General features: G+C 39.6%; 3 protein-coding genes and 1 pseudogene across 3 annotated transcripts; all 4 read right to left on the bottom strand.

Moving 5' to 3' along the window:
• Window positions 1-2,658: 2,658 nt before the first annotated feature.
• Window positions 2,659-6,824, bottom strand: LOC113674875 (ZP domain-containing protein). Its single transcript, XM_027191373.2, has 6 exons — window positions 6,532-6,824; window positions 5,660-5,698; window positions 5,042-5,447; window positions 4,108-4,287; window positions 3,397-3,695; window positions 2,659-3,198 (listed from the first exon to the last, which is right to left on the bottom strand). Exons 1-6 carry the CDS (start codon window positions 6,692-6,694, stop codon window positions 3,065-3,067), a joined length of 1,221 nt encoding a protein of 406 aa, XP_027047174.2. The 5' UTR covers window positions 6,695-6,824; the 3' UTR covers window positions 2,659-3,064.
• On the bottom strand, window positions 6,812-9,491 carry LOC149040305 (uncharacterized). The gene is made up of 3 exons (XM_089182108.1): window positions 9,184-9,491; window positions 8,172-8,550; window positions 6,812-7,475 (listed from the first exon to the last, which is right to left on the bottom strand). The coding sequence occupies exons 1-3, from the start codon at window positions 9,347-9,349 to the stop codon at window positions 7,397-7,399; spliced, it is 624 nt and encodes a 207-aa protein (XP_089038234.1). The 5' UTR covers window positions 9,350-9,491; the 3' UTR covers window positions 6,812-7,396.
• Window positions 9,492-11,876: 2,385 nt separating this feature from the next.
• Window positions 11,877-12,962, bottom strand: LOC149040306 (uncharacterized; annotated as a pseudogene).
• Window positions 12,963-14,874: 1,912 nt separating this feature from the next.
• Window positions 14,875-17,663, bottom strand: LOC113674874 (uncharacterized). The gene is made up of 3 exons (XM_089182109.1): window positions 17,321-17,663; window positions 16,326-16,700; window positions 14,875-15,661 (listed from the first exon to the last, which is right to left on the bottom strand). The coding sequence occupies exons 1-3, from the start codon at window positions 17,484-17,486 to the stop codon at window positions 15,591-15,593; spliced, it is 612 nt and encodes a 203-aa protein (XP_089038235.1). The 5' UTR covers window positions 17,487-17,663; the 3' UTR covers window positions 14,875-15,590.
• Window positions 17,664-19,044: the final 1,381 nt, after the last annotated feature.

The raw sequence follows: 19,044 nt of genomic DNA on the forward strand, positions 1-19,044 counted from the left end.
TTGCGAACTAAGACCTGAAAGTTTGGAGATTCTACTGGAATGTTGAGTCAATCAGTCACGTATAGCCTGTAACTTGGTCACCAACTTCGAGGTGGCGTTGATAAAGAAACTCTGGCAACGTTCCATGCTTAGCCGTACCCGACGTGTAGCCGTACCCTCCCCTCTCCCCCTCCCCCCACCTTAGGGAAGGGGGAGGGTAAGGCTACACGTAGGCTACCTAGCGATCCCCGCGATATTTCAATTGGTTTGTCACGCATTCCTCTCGATAACAATTGCGTTTAGCGGCTATTCGAGATTGGTGGAGGCGCGTAATTGCCGCTCAGATCGAAGAGAAACCGGAACTCAAATAGGTCAAATAGGGAAAAACCGAAAATCGCATCGGATATCAAATCCGAAAACCCGTTAGTATTTTTCGCGAAAACCGAAAACCAAAGGTTAAAACAGAAAATGCGCAAACCGCAATGAACACCAAAACCGAAAAACTGATCTAAAAAATAGCCAAAACCGCAAAACCGAAAATCCCAAGGCCTCCCTCAATCTTGGGAGCCTGAGGTTTCAAGAGGGCAACTTCGTTCCTCAATATCATAGTATCCACCTTAGAAGAAAGAGTGTACTCGCAATTGCAAACCTTGATCCACAACCAAATTTCCTTTTATATAGGGTTCTTATTTACATGAGGGACATCACGACTATCGTTTCTTTCAATACTTGTTGTACTATCAGTTGAATATTCTTCTAACTCGCCAATCGCCATACAATCGTTTAATTCTTCTCCACACTGGCTACGCTTTCCTAGTAGTAAAGGTTCTGATCTTGATTTCAGTGCCTTTCTCTTTAGGGACGTGCGTGACAGAGTTGCGCGGGCGTAAGATTTGCCTTGAGGGGATCGGAATTTTCGGAAGTGGGGCCTTTTTCACCGGGCCAGTGAACAGCACAAATGTAAGTATTCCTCGTGACATTCTTTTCGGTGAAGCGAGTAAGCCCCTATCCATCTCTTGCACTGTTCATTGTCTTGCGACGGTTTGTGGAATGAAGTGAAGACTTTCTTCCCCGATTCCTGCAGCTCTAAGAGCGATTTTGGCCAATTGTGAGAATACCTCGGGTCAGTTTTGCACTCACCCCAATAGCAATGCTTAGTTATAAGTTATAACCATTCTTTGCCTTTTGGGAAAACATATACTCCGATTTACCCGACTTTTTACATTACTTCTTCACATGTTGACGCTCTATGGCATACATTCGGTTACTGCGGACTGCGATGTTTGTCTGAGTCACGTGGGGGGGGGGGGGAGGGGGAGGGGAGAGGGTCTCATGAGACAAAATTTGTGCGCAACGCTATCCAGTATAGCGAGCCTCTATGAATCAATCCAACCCTAAAAGATCTCATCAAACGACGTCAAATGGCCCTTGCCCAAAGAAACCTCTCCGGTGTTTATTTTCTTGAGGAATCGCGTTCATCGTGAGTGTTAGATCTGCATAGAGAGCGCAGTATTACGAGTTCAAAGTCACTGACTTAAAAGGCTGTAAACAGTCTTTGTGGTGGAGCAAAGCCGTGTCTTCTGCTTCGAGAGACAAATAGGACCTTGTAAAATCTGGCCGAGACGTCCAACGGATAGGACTTTGCCAATATTATATAAGGCTTTTATGTCAATGAGTACTTTCAGATCCCTACTTACCAACCTCAAACCTCAACAATAGGACCACTCTCCAACCGTCCTACTGTTTAAGTTCCCCACTCATATAGTCTACTTAAAGCTTTCGTCGCTTAACCCCAGGAAAGCCTTTGGCCTGGACTGTAATCTCAGCGTGGTTATTGAAAGATAACAGCGACCTTTTGGTGGGTCGCTGACATTCTAACTTGCTCATAGACAGACAGACAGACAGACATCCTAACTTGCCCATAGACGTCCCTCCTCAAAGGGAGGGACGGCGATGTAGTGCCCATCCCTATAAACCAAAGCCGGAGAAGAACGTCAACAAAGGCTAACGCCCCATATCATTACCACCTGTTCCACCATAGAGCACGTGCAACCAGGTATGTTGAAGAAGACTGGTGATAACCAATTTGGGTCCATCCCCAAGTTCTCTACCGCGCATGCTTTACTAAGCAAGGTTAGGAGCCCAATGGCTCCCGGCTAGGTTCATTTTTGGACCAAGCACACGGACGGAACTGGCACTACCATCAGGGTTGAAAAGGTAATCGCCCTGGATTTCCCATATGGTATTTTATACTGGATCATCTATTTCTTAAATATCGCAAACAAAGAGTCAAACAAGACGGCAAGTGGGAATGGGTAGAAGTGTACTGTGACAATTATCTTCCTGCTTGTCTATCGAGAGGCATCAGGGCTCAAGCAACTGAAGAGTGCAAACGTTGCTACTGACTAAGGAACTGATTAAAGAACTCATAACCTCTTAAACAACATGCATCTATGTGAATAGAGTGCGCTTCTCCGGTTTTTCACAATTCACACCCAATTGAAAGTTACCTGTAAGACGAACTGGAAGGCATGCAGAAGCGCGCTGTGAGAATCATCTTCCTGCATGTCACCCATCGAGAGGCTAGATAATTTAGAGACACCTTTTAAACACAGACAGACTCAAATGGTCAAAATGTTTCAGGACATAAGTAACAATATCGATCACGGACTAAACTGATTTTTTTCAAGAACCAAATAAAGATAGTTTTAATCTGAGAAATAGTCGTAGATATCACATCCCTATTTACGAAACGAACAAACTCAAGAACAGACTCAGTTGCTATTTCCAGAGTGGAAAAAAACTCGTACCATCTACCAAAGAAGTTAAAAGTAAACATACAAATTTGAAGATCACGGCTATTAATCTTTTTGTTACCAGCTGCGAAAAGCAACTTGTCGTATTCTGTTCAGTTTCTTTTCAAAGGTAACATCTTTCATAGTCATTCCTTTGGCTTTTCATACCTTACTTGACCGATAAATATCTTTCTCGTCGGAAAAAAGGTAAGCTTTTAAGCGGCTTTTTTCTCATGTATTGTATATTAAACAGATGATCAAACATTGTATTCAAATATGATCACACTTTTTTAGCTTTGAATTTCTTGGACAAGAGTCTTGTATTCATGTACCAACTTCCTCTTGTGTCTTATGAGGAGCGCTGCACCCAGCGCGCTCAGTGCTAATAATACAGTCGCAGTGGCAATAATGAGTGCAGATGGACCTGAGAAAAACGATAACGAAAAGATTCAGTCATGTAAATATTTGCTTCTTTGTTTTTTTGTTTTTTTTTGTTTATCTGATTTCTCCCCAAAGAATTTATTCCTTTAACCCATTATAAAGCTCAGTATTTTTGTTTTGTTGGAGACAGAAACAAAACAAAAAACAAAGCTATTACTGAGATCATTTTTAAATATCTCACCATTTCTAATAGTGTTAGTCGCCATTTCATCTTTGAGTTCTTCCTTTCTTAACGTGATAGGGCCCTGGGCAAGAGGATAAACGTCATCGACGCTCTCCGGCACAACATTGACGTCACGTTTCCTTCGGTCTTCACAGATGCGTACGCATTTGGATTCTGGATCCGAATGGTTACAAACCCTTATATGGCAATGCACAAAGACGAATGGATGCTCTCCGATGAATTTGAAACTTTCCAAACTAAAGCGCTCAGATCTCTCATTGGCCGGGTGATATTCGAGTGTCTCATCCACTTTGCAGCTGTTATGAGTGAAAAAAAGAAAAGGTGTGAGACAGTAATTATTATCATAAAAGTGAATAAAAGATGAAAACAAATTGGAGACGAAACAAAATAAGAAAAAGAACTGAACCCAATTTGACTGAAAATTCTCCTTAGTCATGTAGGTTTACTGAAAATTTAGTTTGTTTGGTCTAGTAAGAAGCGAAGCAATATTTAGTATGCATTGTTATGATATATATAGGTTAGACACAGAACAAATAAGATCTTAAATCTTACGTATTTGAAGGATTCAAGTGTGTTCATTTCCTACGTTCCCTTCTAATCTTTTCATAACGACATAAACCACCTTGAAACTTATATCCATGTGTTTTATTATTTTTGCAAGGAGAATTATGTAAAAATTATTTAATAAGCTGGACGCTTTCAAGTTACCCATTCTTGATGATCCAATATTTGGGTGAGCTGTTAATGTCGGGACTGGGCGTTGCAAAACATTCCCTGGCGAGGATGGTCAGCCTGTGGTCAATGGTGTCAACAGATGCCTCAAAGAATATTTTTTGGCGCAGTCGTAATGAAATGGGGTAGTCGTCTTGAGTATATGGGCCAACAAACCTGAAATGATATTGAAAAGCTAAATCAGTATAATTTCAAATGCTAAGTTTGTTTTGCAGCTGTTGAAATACTATTCTCCTCTTAAAACTGAGTGTAACTGGTTTGAAATAGGTTGGTATTTGCTTACTTACTGGCTAGAAGATGGCATGAGTATATTAAATGACGATAAATTAAGGTTTACTACAATGCATTATATAACTTATCGGCTAGAAAATAATGAGATGGAGGTAAGCAATCTCCTGAACGACGCTATTGTCCAGATTTAATTCTCAGTCTTCTTTAGGTGCTTAGCTTAAACTAACACAGTACTAATTTACAGCCGACTTTATGTTAGAGGTGAAATCAAACCTATGAATTCTGAGACAAGTTCGAGTTGCACAAAGAAAGTGACCTCAAAATGCTTCCTTTCGCTCGTTTGTTAGCCAGGCGATATAAGACAAAGATCCTATCTAAAGCTAGGATCAGTGGCAATATCGAAAGTATCGTGTTTTATTACATTTTTTCTATTTAAACTGCCGAAATATTTTCTAGGGAAACTCAGTAGGAGAGGCCTTTTGCGAATGAAAAAACTGAGAAATTTTGTTTGAAATGAATTAAGTAATTTTCCCAAATCAATATTCCGAAGAATGAGAGCGCCTGGTTTATTTTTCCTAATGAAGCCGGCTTAACCCCACAAACCATTTTGCTTTGGAATACTGTAACCTGGGAGTGCACTCCCTGAGATCGTGTGGTGTCTGTATTATCTCATTCAAACCTGAGGTCTGGGAAGAGTTCTAGCCTCATGGTGAATTTGCCGAAGCCTTTTTCGGAGAAAATAACTTTCTCGCTTCGTGGCATGAGTCCAACTCCTGACACCAGTCCCTCATTGTCGTAATAACAATGAAACGGAATCTGGAAATCGGGCACGTGAGAGACAATGTCCTCTGCTACAGGCGGGACAGGCAGAGCTTCGTTGCTGTAAATAACTGACGAGTTTGTGTGCCTGCTCTTTGTTCCGCAACCGGTCAGCGGCACGTCAAGGATAAAGTGAGTTAAATTGTCGGTTGCCCCGCAATTCACGTCCAGGGCTCTGATATGCTCACGGTCTGTGCCACGGAGCACGGACTTGGGAATAGCAATGAGCATGTCATTCTGTAAGCACTCAACAGAGACTTCATCATCTGAAAAGGAAGTGTCATAACACTATTCAGAAGTTTTGCCAAGCAATCTTTCTGCACAAAGAATAATACCATATTTCGAAGAAGTTCCCTCGGAAAAAATGATTCAGATGTGCTTCCTTTTCTCTTGATAACTCATTAGTCACATAACTGTTTAAAATGAACCAAAGTCTATCATTTGCAATAGAATCCCAGCCTTAGCACAGAGAACTAACCTTTACTATCATCTGAGTAATGGAGCGAAGAATCAGCTTCTGTTGAAGTTAAAATAAAGCTAGTAAAGCTGAGCATTTGTACTGATCCATCCATTTAAGGATCCATGATGGAGGATTCATTAGTGAACTAGAAATTTTCCCAATATATACTATTAATATTACTAAATGACTCTTTCAGGTAAATCGAAAGTGAAGTAAATGCAGATAATAAGAATGAAAAAAAATCAAGTTACCACAAGGTTCGAAGGTCCTCAAAGTCTGAATTTTCATTCCTCTTTTTCGGCATTTTCTCAGACAATTTCAGTTCACTTGAGGATCATTTCGTTATTTTTTATCACCCACCGGTCAAAATATGAATTATTTAATATATGTGGGATGAACTCCTGTTTGAATATGACATACAGATGAGTGATAATTCAGAGACACAGTGAATCTAGTAGAGCTTTCGGACAACATTGACAGCAACACAACAGATGTATAGAACAGGGTTAATGTGATGCGACGAAAACATAATCACAGTGGCTGTTGAGTTAAGCTTCATTGGGCAGTTGCCATTGCAACTGATAAAAAGTGAGAAATGAATAAAGTTTCTCGTCTTATAAGTGCTGATTAAAACTATTTACCAACACTTCAAATTACGTTTAGAATTAAGCTCTCCTCCACACCAGTCACATTCACTCTCAGTAAAATTGAGTGCCACAAGTTTATCAAGAATCATAAATGTTTGTCCAAGTTATGGCCAGAAGCACAGGAGAAAGAGCATTGATATTCCAGCTAGTTATATACCAACTCGTCTATCGAGGAAAGAGTGAAAAAATTATCGTATCTAATTTTCAAAACTGCCTTTAGTCTGTAAGGGAGTTAGTTCGTACCTGTCATAAGGGAGTCTCGTGAAGTTTCTTCGCTTATTTCATTCCCCGTCTTTCCTCCGCGCATGGCTTGCTGTGGTTTATCATAAGAAGAGATTCCTTGGCGGCATCTTACTAGCGCGAAGCAAACTTGAAATAGCACAAGTATGACTAGTTTGTCGTACATTTTCGGGACTAAAAGTCAAACTGACCTCATCGTTTTGCTGGGAATGTATTTTTTTGGCGACGAGATTAGATTTTCCGCTTTGAAGTTAAATTATTTTAATTGTGGACAAACGTAAACTTTGTTTATTGATCTCTTTTATTATCTTGGAGTTATTTACATAATGTGAACGCGGAAAATGTTAGTCTTCGGACCATGACATTACGTGGATGAAGTGTAATGTGTTCGATTCAAAGATACTTCAACCTTTTGATCATAAAGAGTGACTATAACCTAATTTCTCCTTACAATGCAACCCCTGCATCACACATTAAGGTCTCGAGAATACAGGAAATGATCACCAACTGAAGGAGCTCTCGACAGATAGCCGGAAATGTATAGAGAACAGTGTGGAACATATGCTTACCGATGTTTAGGGGAAACGATTAACTCGCTCGGCGTTTCTTTCTGGCCTACCTACAGCAAATAAACGGCAATGACACAGGAACAAACTCTGGCTATTAACACGTTCCACTTAGAAACTACCGCGTTGCTCGTCGACTGATTATCTTCAACAACTATTGCTTAATTTTTTTTCACCTAAGTATATTTCGATGTTCAGGCACTTATTTCATAGCATCAGGACATCGATTTGTAATGGACGATCGTGCGATGTCCTTTCTTCATTGTTGTCGCGTCTGTGTCTTCTGTTATTGACGTTGTTATTCATGGCTTTAGTCTTGTTTCCATGGTCCTGTCACTAAATTCAACAGGACACGATGGAAAACGACGATACAAAAGAAACCTGGGGGAAAAAGAGAACGATAAGAGAATAAAGAGTCAGAAATTGTAGTGATGTCTCTTTACGAGACGACGACATCAATACGGGGTGAAGGTAATATTTTTATGATGGTCATTTTTTTTCATTCATCATCAGGTTTAATAAACCACGGATTAAATTTTCAAAGAAATGTTGCAAAGAAATCAGAATCTTCAGCAATAACTACAAAATTGAAGCAAAATCTTGTTTTGAAGAAACAATCGAAAAAGATTCCCCCTCCACCAAAATGATAAAGAAAGTTGTTTGTAGTGCAAAGGAGCTGTCGAAAGAAATTTTTATGTGAAAGACAGAGAAGCAAACATAAAAAATATACATTATCCAATTCCCCCTTCCTCCTATGATCCCTAAGATTGACCAGCATCTAATTTCTCCTTACAATATCTCCCCTGAATCACACATTAAGGCTATGAGAGTAAAGGAAATGATCACCCACTATAAAAACTCTTGATTGTTAAACAAACTCTCAGTTCTTTTCAGCACCTTTGGAAATGTATAAAGAACAGCCTGAGTAGGGAGAATTTGGATATTGATGTGAGGGTGTAAAGGGTTAAGAAGCAGAGGGGAGCCTAAATTTGGTGGGACGTCAAGATTTGAAACCCAGCGCAGCTAACCACTTGGAGCCAAGGTCGAAAATAGGCTGCTTTTACTGCCCAATGTTACCTGTTTTTCCAACAATGATTATCTTCAGGTTCAAAATTGTCTTCTGTGTCCTTACCACGGATTGCACCAGTTGACACTAAACCGTGTCTAGAATAATGGCAGCTGAAAGAAATCTGAATTTCTGGAGCCCGTGTTATGATCACTGTCTCAGAATACACTTGTCGAACCTTATTGCTGTATATTACACTGCTGTCAGTGTGTCTATTAAATGTGCCGCATCCAATCAGAGATGTCGTAAGAACAAAGTGTGTGGCATTTTCTGTTGCTGTGCAGTTAGAGTCCAGCAGGCGGAGGTCCTCTCGGGCAACTCTGGCAAGAAAGGCCTTGAGAAGAGATATCGACATTTCCTTTGGACGACATATGACAACAGCTCCACAGGCTGAAATAATATGAAAATTAGGAATTATAGGATACTATTCCTGAAATTTGATCGCAAGGGAATTGCAATGTCAATAGTAAAGGGGCTGAAAGGCTGTTACAGACAGCAGTAATCCATAATAGCTAACCTACTGATCTAATATTTTTTTCAATTTACGCGAACATCAGTACTTGGGAAAAAATAATTCTGAGTGTCCCAACAGACGTCAAATCGACGAAATTCCGCTCAGAGTCGGCTTACTGCTTCGGATGTTCTTTTCCACTGATTTATGTGAGTCTCTTGGTTAATGCAGCTACGTCATTACACCAGGTTTTATTTACCGGAAAACATTCTCTAGACTCATAAGCAAATTGCATGTTCGTGTGAAGCTGTTGAACATCCTTAATATGTAGATGGTAGGTTTAAAATTCAAGTGACTTAATTAAAAGGTGAAATGTTTACAGCGGAAGATGATCTAAAGTGCAAATAGTATCCCTTGTTGATGTAGCATCGGTAAAGGGAATTCTGCATTCTGATCGAATTTGGGTTACTTTTAGATCAGTAACCATGATACAGAACTTATGTTTAAGTACTATGCGGTAATTCCTGTCGATCGGATATATCACAAGCAATTTGTTTTACGGGGTGGCATACCTTTCGAGTAAAACTTCTTGCGATCAATATCCACTCTCGTATGGTAATTATCAGTTGAATGTATCGTGCATTTGTCTTCAAGATACTCAGCGTCACTGTAAACCTTTTGAAGAGAGTTATCGATGCCAACAACAACAATGGAGAAGAAGGCGAGAACCAGCCGCATTTTAACGACTGAAAGGTTTGATACACTCCGCAATCACTATGATTGTCGAAAGGTTCATTTTAAAATAATTCTGGCGCTCATAATGTATGCATGGTGATGTAATGAAACGCTTCAATGCTCTCCTAGTTATCGCCAGAGTTACGCATAATAGCCTTTTACAGTTGTGAGCTTGGTTGCCAAGCTTTTGAGCGGGAGTGAGGCTAAGGTTGACCTTGTTATGATACAAACCTTGTCCCTTTTCAAACATAAATTACTTTGTTATCATTCTACTAGATACTGGTCTCTATCACAACATGGTCACCTTCAGCCTCACTCCAAATCAAAAGCTTGGCAACTAAGTACACTACTGTAAAATGGCCTATTACCTTCTATTTTGCGGAAAGAGTGAAATTGACAATAATCAAACAGACTCAAAAAGGGAAAAAAATGACGAACTGACGGAGTAATCTTTCTTCTGAACTGACGAAAAGGGGACGACTGATGAACAGTTGGTTCGTGTGACACTCTGAGATTATTTTCAAATCTTTGCTTTTGCGGCACGTATTGTTGTCCATGTAACACTCCATATACGGTCGAAGACATGTCTCAACAAGCTTCCACCTGGGGGCCTTCAAAGTTTTATTTGTAATCAAAGAGCTGAATTCGAGAAATGTGAAGGTGATGAGAACACAAAAAGATTAATGAAGCGTTCAAAAGTGACAGAAAAAATACATTCTAAATATGTCGGTTGTTTTATTCTCTAAAAAATTACAATTACAAATCAGAATTCCGCGCTTGTTGTTTTGAAAGATCATCTCCTGAAGTCCTCACATAGTGTCTGAAGTTTGAATATGTAATTGTTTTCAAATGTGTAAAAGCGAGTAAAACTTTGTCTGCTCAGGGTTTGAGCATGAAATGTCGGAAATCTAAATTAATCCAGTTTTTTATCCATCATCATCATCATTTATTTGCCTTATCAACAGTGCAAATAAAAATTTTCTACACCAGTAAAATTTATAGAAGTCGAGAAGACCCAGGAAGCCACCGGGCTTGCGGAGGTTGCCTGACTAAAAAATTGTATTAAAAAACAAATAAGTGCTGCAGAAATGTGCGGCTTGGCCAGCTCAGTGATTATTTCAGTAAAAGCTCTTGTATATTCGTCCTAAAGCTACGAAGATTTGACGAACGAGTAACTGAAACAGGAAGAAACTTAAAAAATTTGGTAGAGAATTCTAAATTGCTTGTGTACGACACAAATGCGTTCAATAATGATTGACTTTTCTGGTACTATAAAAATTTCAAGATTACATCAGCGATGTTTCATATCATTCCATGTATCGTTGTCATATATCTAGGTAAAAGCCTTTAGATATAGCCTCATCACATGCTTGGGCAGTTTTAAGAGAGTCTCTGCAAAATTGACTAGTGTTTGTCTCTTAACTGTTTCCACATGGTGATCAGTTCGTTGATGACTTCAACAGAGAGCCAACTGTTATCTTCTTTAAAGAAGTGTTCTTCTATCATTTTTTGGACAGAAACCCTAAGAGCTTCCTCTGTAAGCTTTTCCTTGGAATGAGCGCGCTTATTTCTGACTCTTTTTAGAGACTTCAAGGCATCTAAGTGGCAGTACTTCCAATTCAGCTCAGCTTGTAACGAGGCCCAGTGACGGCGTTTTTCTTTGTCTCCCGATGTTTTTAACATGTCTTCGATGTCTTTTACCTTTCGTTGTACTTTTGGATGAAATCTTTCAGGGAATATTCTTTTGAACATCATGTTTTCCATCTCATCACACATTGTTGCCAGGAGCAGACAGACTTGCACTTCTTCTAGAGCGTCAACTCTTTTCTTGACCAAATCCAACTGACGGCTCTGGAGATCCACCTGTTCTTTCAATATCCGTTTTTGTGTTTCTAGTTCTTCAATTTTCCTCTCTAAAGCCTTAATTTTAGCATGATTGCGTTCTTCATTTTCTCTTAGCTTCTCAATTTCATCGTTCAGCGCCTTTATTTCTCTCTCTCGGCTTTGAAGTCTCACTAAAAAAGCACTTTCTCCCGATCGATCACTTGAAAAACCAGCCTGAGCGGCTCTCCATTGTTGAGGGTTACTTGAAGAAGTACTTGTCGACATTCTACTTATCCCGAGAAACGAAAAGCTGAAGATACGAAATAATTTTTCTAAGAGGAAAGATCTCAATAACTATGAGTGCAAAATGTCAAATATTTGACTTCTCCCCGTGATTGGGTCTTTTCAGTTCCGGTTCTCGAAAACGTTTGTCTAATTGTGTAATTGCTTGAACGCATAATTATTTTCGCACCAACACCGTCAACAAAGAATTCATTTTCTTAGATACCAATCACTTTACCAAGGTTGCCGCAGCTGGAGCTGGAGGTTGCTTTAAAACTAGAAATCTCTTGCAAGTTTACAAGATGAATCTGCAAGGTCAGCATGATTTAATAGGGAACTTTGGCAGTTTGGACAGCAACGCCGAGGAAGAAGTCGATTTAAAAATGAATATATATTTATAGTTTGAACTCCACGAATGACTGGATGTGTTAACCTCAGCATAACGTATGAGAGCGGCATTGAGTTCCAAATAGAAACTTAAATAATTTGCCGTCGGGCTTTCCTTAGACCACGCAAATTTTGGTGATTTCATTGGTGCATTTCGATCCTTGCTGTTCACTCAGTGATCTGCTCCCTCGGCGGTCCGCTGTCGCACGGCTCTCCTGTTGTTGTTGTTTTTTTTATCGTGGTCATCCACGCTTCTAGAATTTCTATTCCACTATCCCTGTTGATGTTGTTAGGGTAAAGTCTTATATGAATTGCCTCTTTGACCCTGCGCGTATAGTAATAAGGGTCACGATCAATAAACTTTACTTCGTTCCAGAGTGACTTGTGTCCGGTGTTGTGGGCATGCTCTGAAACGGTGGAGGTCTCGGTACGGGCGAGTCGAATGTCTCGATCGTGCTCTTTAATTCTGTCTTGCATAGGTCTTCCAGTCTCACCAATGTACACCTTGCCGCATTCACAAGGAATCCTGTTAACTACGCCATCTTGTTTGACCGGGTCGACAACGTCTTTTGGTCGTACTAACTGAGATCTTAGAGAAGTCTCCGACTTGAAAACAGCGCGTACGCCTTGTTGCTGTAGGCAACGGTGAAGCTGTTCGGACAGGCCTTTGACATAAGGTAAAACCGCAGTAGCTTTGAACTCGTTGGCGAGTTCGGCACCGCTGTTTGGTTTTCTGGTCTTGGTAAGTTTCTGCAAGAAAGAAAAGGGATAACCATTAGAAACCAGAACAGATGACAGATGTTTTTTCTCCTCGGAGATGACGGAGGGTTTTGTTACAAGACGTTTGGCGCGCTCGTAAAGGCAATTAACAATACCGTATTTTATTGACTGAGGGTGGTGTGGGCTTCCTGTATACGCTGATGGTGAGGCGGCCGTCAGGTTCTCTTAAAACTGCGGTGCCTAGGAAAGCGAGTTTGTTGTCTTTCTCTGTCCCCACGGTGAAGCGGATGGAAGGCTGCTGGTTGTTTAGATGCTGTAAGAAGTCATTTACGTTTTCGCGATCCAGGCCAGGATGGATCGTAGATGACTTCTTACAGCACCTAAACAACCAGCAGCCTTCCATCCGCGGAGTAAACGGCAAGAATCGAAATGCACCGATCAGCGCAGTTGAAAAAACAACTAATCACAACAGAGCATCATGCTTTATAAGATCACGCATGACCAGTCGACCTCATTGTCTGAAGAAGACTAGCAGTATGCAGTCGAAACGTCGCAATCTACATCACACGTGACTACATGGTGAGACAAACGAAAAACTTAGCTTTTATTGTCATTCATCACGATGAATAACCACAACTTTTTCTACGAAACAAAAGATCTAATTGGCAAAACAATAGCTCAGCACGTGCGCTTTAAAACTTTGTACATTTCTTCGCCGTGTTATGCAAAACAACAACGTGAAATCACCACAACTTGCGTCATCTACGAACCGAAACCGCGACGGCAAATTATTTTAATTTTCATTTGGAACTCAACGCTCTTCTATACGTTATGTTGAAGTTGAGGCGTGGCGCCGTATGAGACGGTAAATACGTGCAGCCATTTGTTGAAATTCTAGTTAAAGGCAGAAATTATTTTTTTAAATCAAAGTCTTCCTTGGCGTTGCTGTCCTGACTGCTTAAGTTTCTTATAAGGGACTTTAAGATTGCCGACTGCGGTTGGCTACGACGGTTGGATGTGTCTTCGGTAGACTGGGTCGACTACCGTTAAAAGGCGCGAAAGTTTAACGCTTGTTTTCCTTTAAGATTTCGCCGACAGACTGAAGACGATGGTTAACTTGTCCTTCGAAGATGTCGTTTGGAGATGTCAGAAACGCGCTGGTAGTGGCTTATACCGATAATTCCCTAGATGATGAAGAGTTTTTGATTCTTTACGATTTTTGCGAGTCCGTTAATCCATTATATCCATACTGAAATTTGATCCATTTTGTTTGGATTCATTCAAGTGTCTCTACGTCCAACAGCCGAACAGGGTTTCTAAAATTCTCTGTGTTTGGCAATTAAATTTTTCACAAACTTCGCTTGGAAAGATCTTTCAAAATTCTCAGAGTATCAGATGTTTGTTTAGAAACGTCAAGGGATTTCAAGTGTCTCTACGTCCAACAGCCGAACAGGGTTTCTAAAATTCTCCGTGTCTGTCAATTAAATTTTTTCACAAACTTCGCTTGGAAAGATCTTTCAAAATTCTCAGAGTATCAGAGTATCAGATGTTTGTTTAGAAACGTCAAGCGATTTCAAAAATTATTTAATTTTGGTTTTTAGTAGACCGATTATCTGAGCTTGTGACTGACAAATACGATTCTATGATATACACAAGCTCGGGAAAATTTGTCCACTAAAAAGGCATCGTAAATTTTAGAGATAACTCGGCATTTCTAAAAAAATCATTGAGCACTTTCATTAGGTTTGCATGAGGTTTTCTCTGAGAATTTGGAGAATATTTCTGACTACCGGCACGGTCTCAATAGACTAGGTCAGAAATACTTTATAAGCGTCGAAAGCCATGCGATTTTACGGTATGCACAAGCTTAGAAAATTCCTCCACTTAAAACCCAAGTTAAGTTTTTAAATCGCTTGACACTTAAAATGAAACATCTAATACTCTTAACATATTTGAAAGAATATACCAGGAATGTTTCTGTAGGAATTTCTGACTGCCGGACACAGAGTATTTTAAAAAACCTGTTCAAAAACTTGTTCAGCTGCCAGACATGTAGACACAAAAACGTCTGCAAATCAACATTTCTGCCGTAGTATATTGACCGTGAACTTTAAATGTTACGCTTTTAAAACAAGAATTAGGAAAAATTATTTACTTCTCAACAGAAGTTTCTTTCGCTGCCATGATCAACAAGCTGAATGAAATGATAAGACATAAGGTTTTCGCCAACATTACTCAAAATCAAATTTCCAACCTTGTGTTGTTCCACAGAAAGGCAATTTTCCAGGAGTTATTAATTTCAACGTCAAGAAAAATCCATGTAATGTGTTCTATTCAAAGGTACCTCAACGTTTTGATCACAAAGAGTAACTAGAATCCAATATCTCCTTATACAATGTAACCTCCGCATCTTACATTAAGGTCTCGAGAATACAGGAAATGATCACCAACTGAAGAAGCTCTTGACAGATAGGAAATGTATAGAGAACAGTGTGGAACATATGCTTACTGATGTTAACTCTCACTCCCAAGATCTCATTTGTAATTCTCTTTACTGCCTGCCATAGTCCGTTCTTATTATGTTAGCTTGGAGAATTCATGATTGAATCAACTAATACTCCCCTAATTGATATTTTTCTTGATTTTCGTCACTTTTCTGCTTGATGTTCTATTGATATTGTGAGGAGAAATTCTGTCTTGGTCACTTGTGGGAATTGAAGGGTTAAGGGGTAAAGATCAACTCGCAGTGCGCTTTTTATTGGCCTACGTACAACAAATGAACGGCAATGCCACAGGAACAAACTCTAACTGTTAACCCGTTCCACTTAGAAACTACTGCGTTGTTCGTCGACTGATTATCTTCAATACCTATTGCTTAATTATTTTTTCACCTAAATCTATCAGGATGTTCACGTACTTATTTCATAGATTGCATTAGGACATCGATTTGTAATGGACGATCATGTGTTGCCCTTTCTTCATAGTCGTCGCGTCTGTGTCTTCTGTTATTGACGTTGTTATTCATGGCCGTTTAGTCTTGTTTCAATGGTCCTGTCAGTAGACTCAGCAGGACACGATGGAAAACGACGATACAAAAGAAACCTGGGGGAAAAAGAGACCGATAAGAGAATAAAGAGTCAGAAATTGTAGTGATGTCTCTTTTCGAGATCATTCATCATCAGGTTTAAAATACCACGGATTAAATTTTCAAAGAAATGTTGCAAAGAAGTCAGAATTTTCAGCAATTGCTACAAAACTTGAAGCAATATGTTTTTTTGTTTTGGAAGAGCAGTGGATGAACAACTGAAAAGATTCCCCCCTCCACTACAATGATAAAGAAAAAAGTTGTTTGTAGTGCAAAGGAGCTGCCGAAAGAAATTTTTATGTGAAAGACAAGGAAGCAAACATTAAAAATATACATTATCCAACATCCCCTTCCTCCTATGATCCCTAAGATTGACGAGCATCTAATTTCTCATTACATTATCACCCCTGAATCACACATTAAGACTATGAGAGTAAAGGAAATGATCACCCACTATAAAAACTCTTGATTGTTAAAAAAATTCTCAGTTCTTCTCAGCACCTTTGGAAATGTATAAAGAACAGCCTGAGTAGGGAGAATTTGGATATTGATATTAGGGTGCAAAGGGTTAAGAAGAAGAGGGGAGCCTAAATTTGGTGGGACGTCAAGATTTGAAACCCAGCGCAGCTAACCACTTGGAGCCAAGGTCGAAAATAGGCTGCTTTTATTGCCCAATGTTACCTGTTTTTCCAACAATCTCTTCAGGTTCAAAATTGTCTTCTGTGTCCTTACCACGGATTGCACCGGTTGACACTAAGCCGTGTCTAGCATAATGGCAGCTGAAAGAAATCTGAATTTCTGGAGCCCGTGTTATGATCACTGTCTCAAAATAAACTTGTCGAACCTTATTGCTGTATATTACACTGCTATCAGTGTGTCTATTAAATGTGCCGCATCCAATCAGAGATGTCGTAAGAACAAAGTGTGTGGCATTTTCTGTTGCTGTGCAGTTAGAGTCCAGCAGGCGGATGTCCTCTCGGGCAACTCTGGCAAGCAAGGCCTTGGGAAGAGATATCGACATTTCCTTTGGACGACATATCACAACAGCTCCACAGGCTGAAAAAATATGTAAATTAGGAATTATAGGATACTGCTCCTGAAATTTAATTGCAAGGGGATTGCAATGTCAATAGTAATGGGGCTGAAAGGCTGTCACAGACAGCAGTAACTCACAATAGCTAACCTACTGGTGTAATATTTTTCAATTTACGCGAACATCAGTACTTGAAAAAAAAAAGTGTCCCAACAGATGTCTAATCGACGAAATTCCGCTCAAAGTCGGCTTACTGCTTCGGATGTTCTTTTCCACTGATCTATGTGGGGCTCTTGGTTAATGCAGCTAAGTCATTAAACCAGGTTTATCGGCCGGAAAACATTCTCTAGACTCATAAGCAGAGTGCATGTCCATGTGAAGCTGTTGAACATCCTTGAGATGTGGATGGTAGGTTTAAAATTTAGGTGACTTAATTAAAAGGTGAAATGTTTACTGCCGAAGATGATCTAAAGTGCAGATAGAATCCTTTTGATGTAGCATCGGTAAAGGGAATTTTGCATTCTGATCGAGTTTGGGTTACTTTTATATCAGTAACCATGATACAGAACTTATGTTTAAGTAATATGCATTAATTCCTGTCGATCGGATATATCACAAGCAATTTGTTTTCGGGGTGGCATACCTTTCGAGTAAAACTTCTTGCGATCAATATCCACTCTCGTATGGTAATCATCAGTTGAATGTATCGTGCATTTGTCTTCAAGATACTCAGCGTCACTGTAAACCTTTTGAAAAGAGTTATCGATGCCAACAACAACGATGGAGAAGAAGGCGAGAACCAGCCGCATTTTAACGACTGAAAGGTTTGATACACTCAGCAATCACTATGATTGTCGAAAGGATCATATAAAAAAATTCTGGCGCTCATAATGTATGCATGGTAATGTAATGGAACGCTTCAACGCTTTCCTAGTTGTCGACAGAGTTACGCATAATGGTCTTTTACAGTTGTGTGCTCGGTTGCCAAGCCTTTGAGCAGGAGTCAGGCTAAGGTTGACTTGTTATGATACAAACCTTGTCCCTTTTCAAAAGTAAATTACTTTGTTATCATGCTAACTAGATACTGGTCTCTATCACAACAAGGTCACCTTCAGCCTCACTCCAAATCAAAAGCGTGGCAACTAAGTACACAGCCGTAAAATGGCCTATTACCTTCTATTTTGCGGGAAGAGTGAAATTGACAATATTCAAACAGACTCAGAAAGGGAAACAAATGACGAACTGACGGAGTAACCTTTCTTTTGAACTGACGAGAAGGGGACGACTGACTAAAAGTTGGTTCGTGTGACACTCTCTGATTATTTTCAAATCTTTGCTTCTTCGGCACGGATTGTTGTCCACGTTACACTTTACATACGATACTTTACATTCGATAAGGCAACCAAAATGTGTCACCGTGTTGGCCGTGAGATATGTCTCAACAAGTTTCCACCTGGGGGCCTTTAAAGTTTAATTTGTAATCAAAGAGCTGAATTCGAGAAAAGTGAGGGTAATGAGAACACAAAAAGATTAATGAAGCGTTCAAAATAAAACAGACAAATACTTTCTAAATGTGTCGGTTGTTTTATTCTCTTAAAAAAATAGAGGGCATACAAATCGAAATTCCGCGCCAGTTGTTTTTAAAGTTCGTCTCCTGAAATAGTATCAGAAGTTGAATATGTCATTGTTTTCAAATGCGTAAAAGTGAGTAAGACTTTGTCTGCTCAGGGTTTGGGCATGAAATGTCGGAAATCTAAATTAATTCAGTTTTTTATCCATCACCATCATCATTTATTTGCCTTATCAACAATACAAATAAAAATTTTCTACAACATTAAAATTTATAGAAGGCGAGAAGACCCAGGAAGCCGCCAGGTTTGTGAAGGTTGCCTGACTTACAAATTGTATCAAAAAAACAAATAAGTGCTGCAGAAATGTGCGGCTTGGCCACCTCAGTGGTTATTTCAGTAAAAGCTCTTGTATATTCGTCCTAAAGCTACGAAGATTTGACGAACGAGTGACTGAAACAGGAAAAAACTTAGAAAGTTTGGTAGAGAATTCTAAATTGCTTGTGTACGACACAAATGCGTTCAATAACGAGTGTCTTTTGTGGTACCATAGCAGTGAATTTGGCCATTTGTTACAAAAAGATTGAGATTACATTAGCGATGTTTCGTATCATTCCGTGTATCGTTGTTATATATCTAGGTAAAAGCCTGTAGATATAGCCATATCAAATCGCCTTGGGCAGTTTTAAGAGAGAGTGTCTTTAAAATTGAAGACTAGTATTTCTCCTTTAACTGTTTCCACATGGTGATCAGTTCGTTGATGACTTCAACAGACAGCCAACTGTTATCTTCTTTAAAG

Source organism: Pocillopora damicornis, chromosome 9, assembly GCF_964200805.1.
Source record: "Pocillopora damicornis chromosome 9, jaPocDami1.2, whole genome shotgun sequence".
NCBI classification, from domain to species: domain Eukaryota; kingdom Metazoa; phylum Cnidaria; class Anthozoa; order Scleractinia; family Pocilloporidae; genus Pocillopora; species Pocillopora damicornis.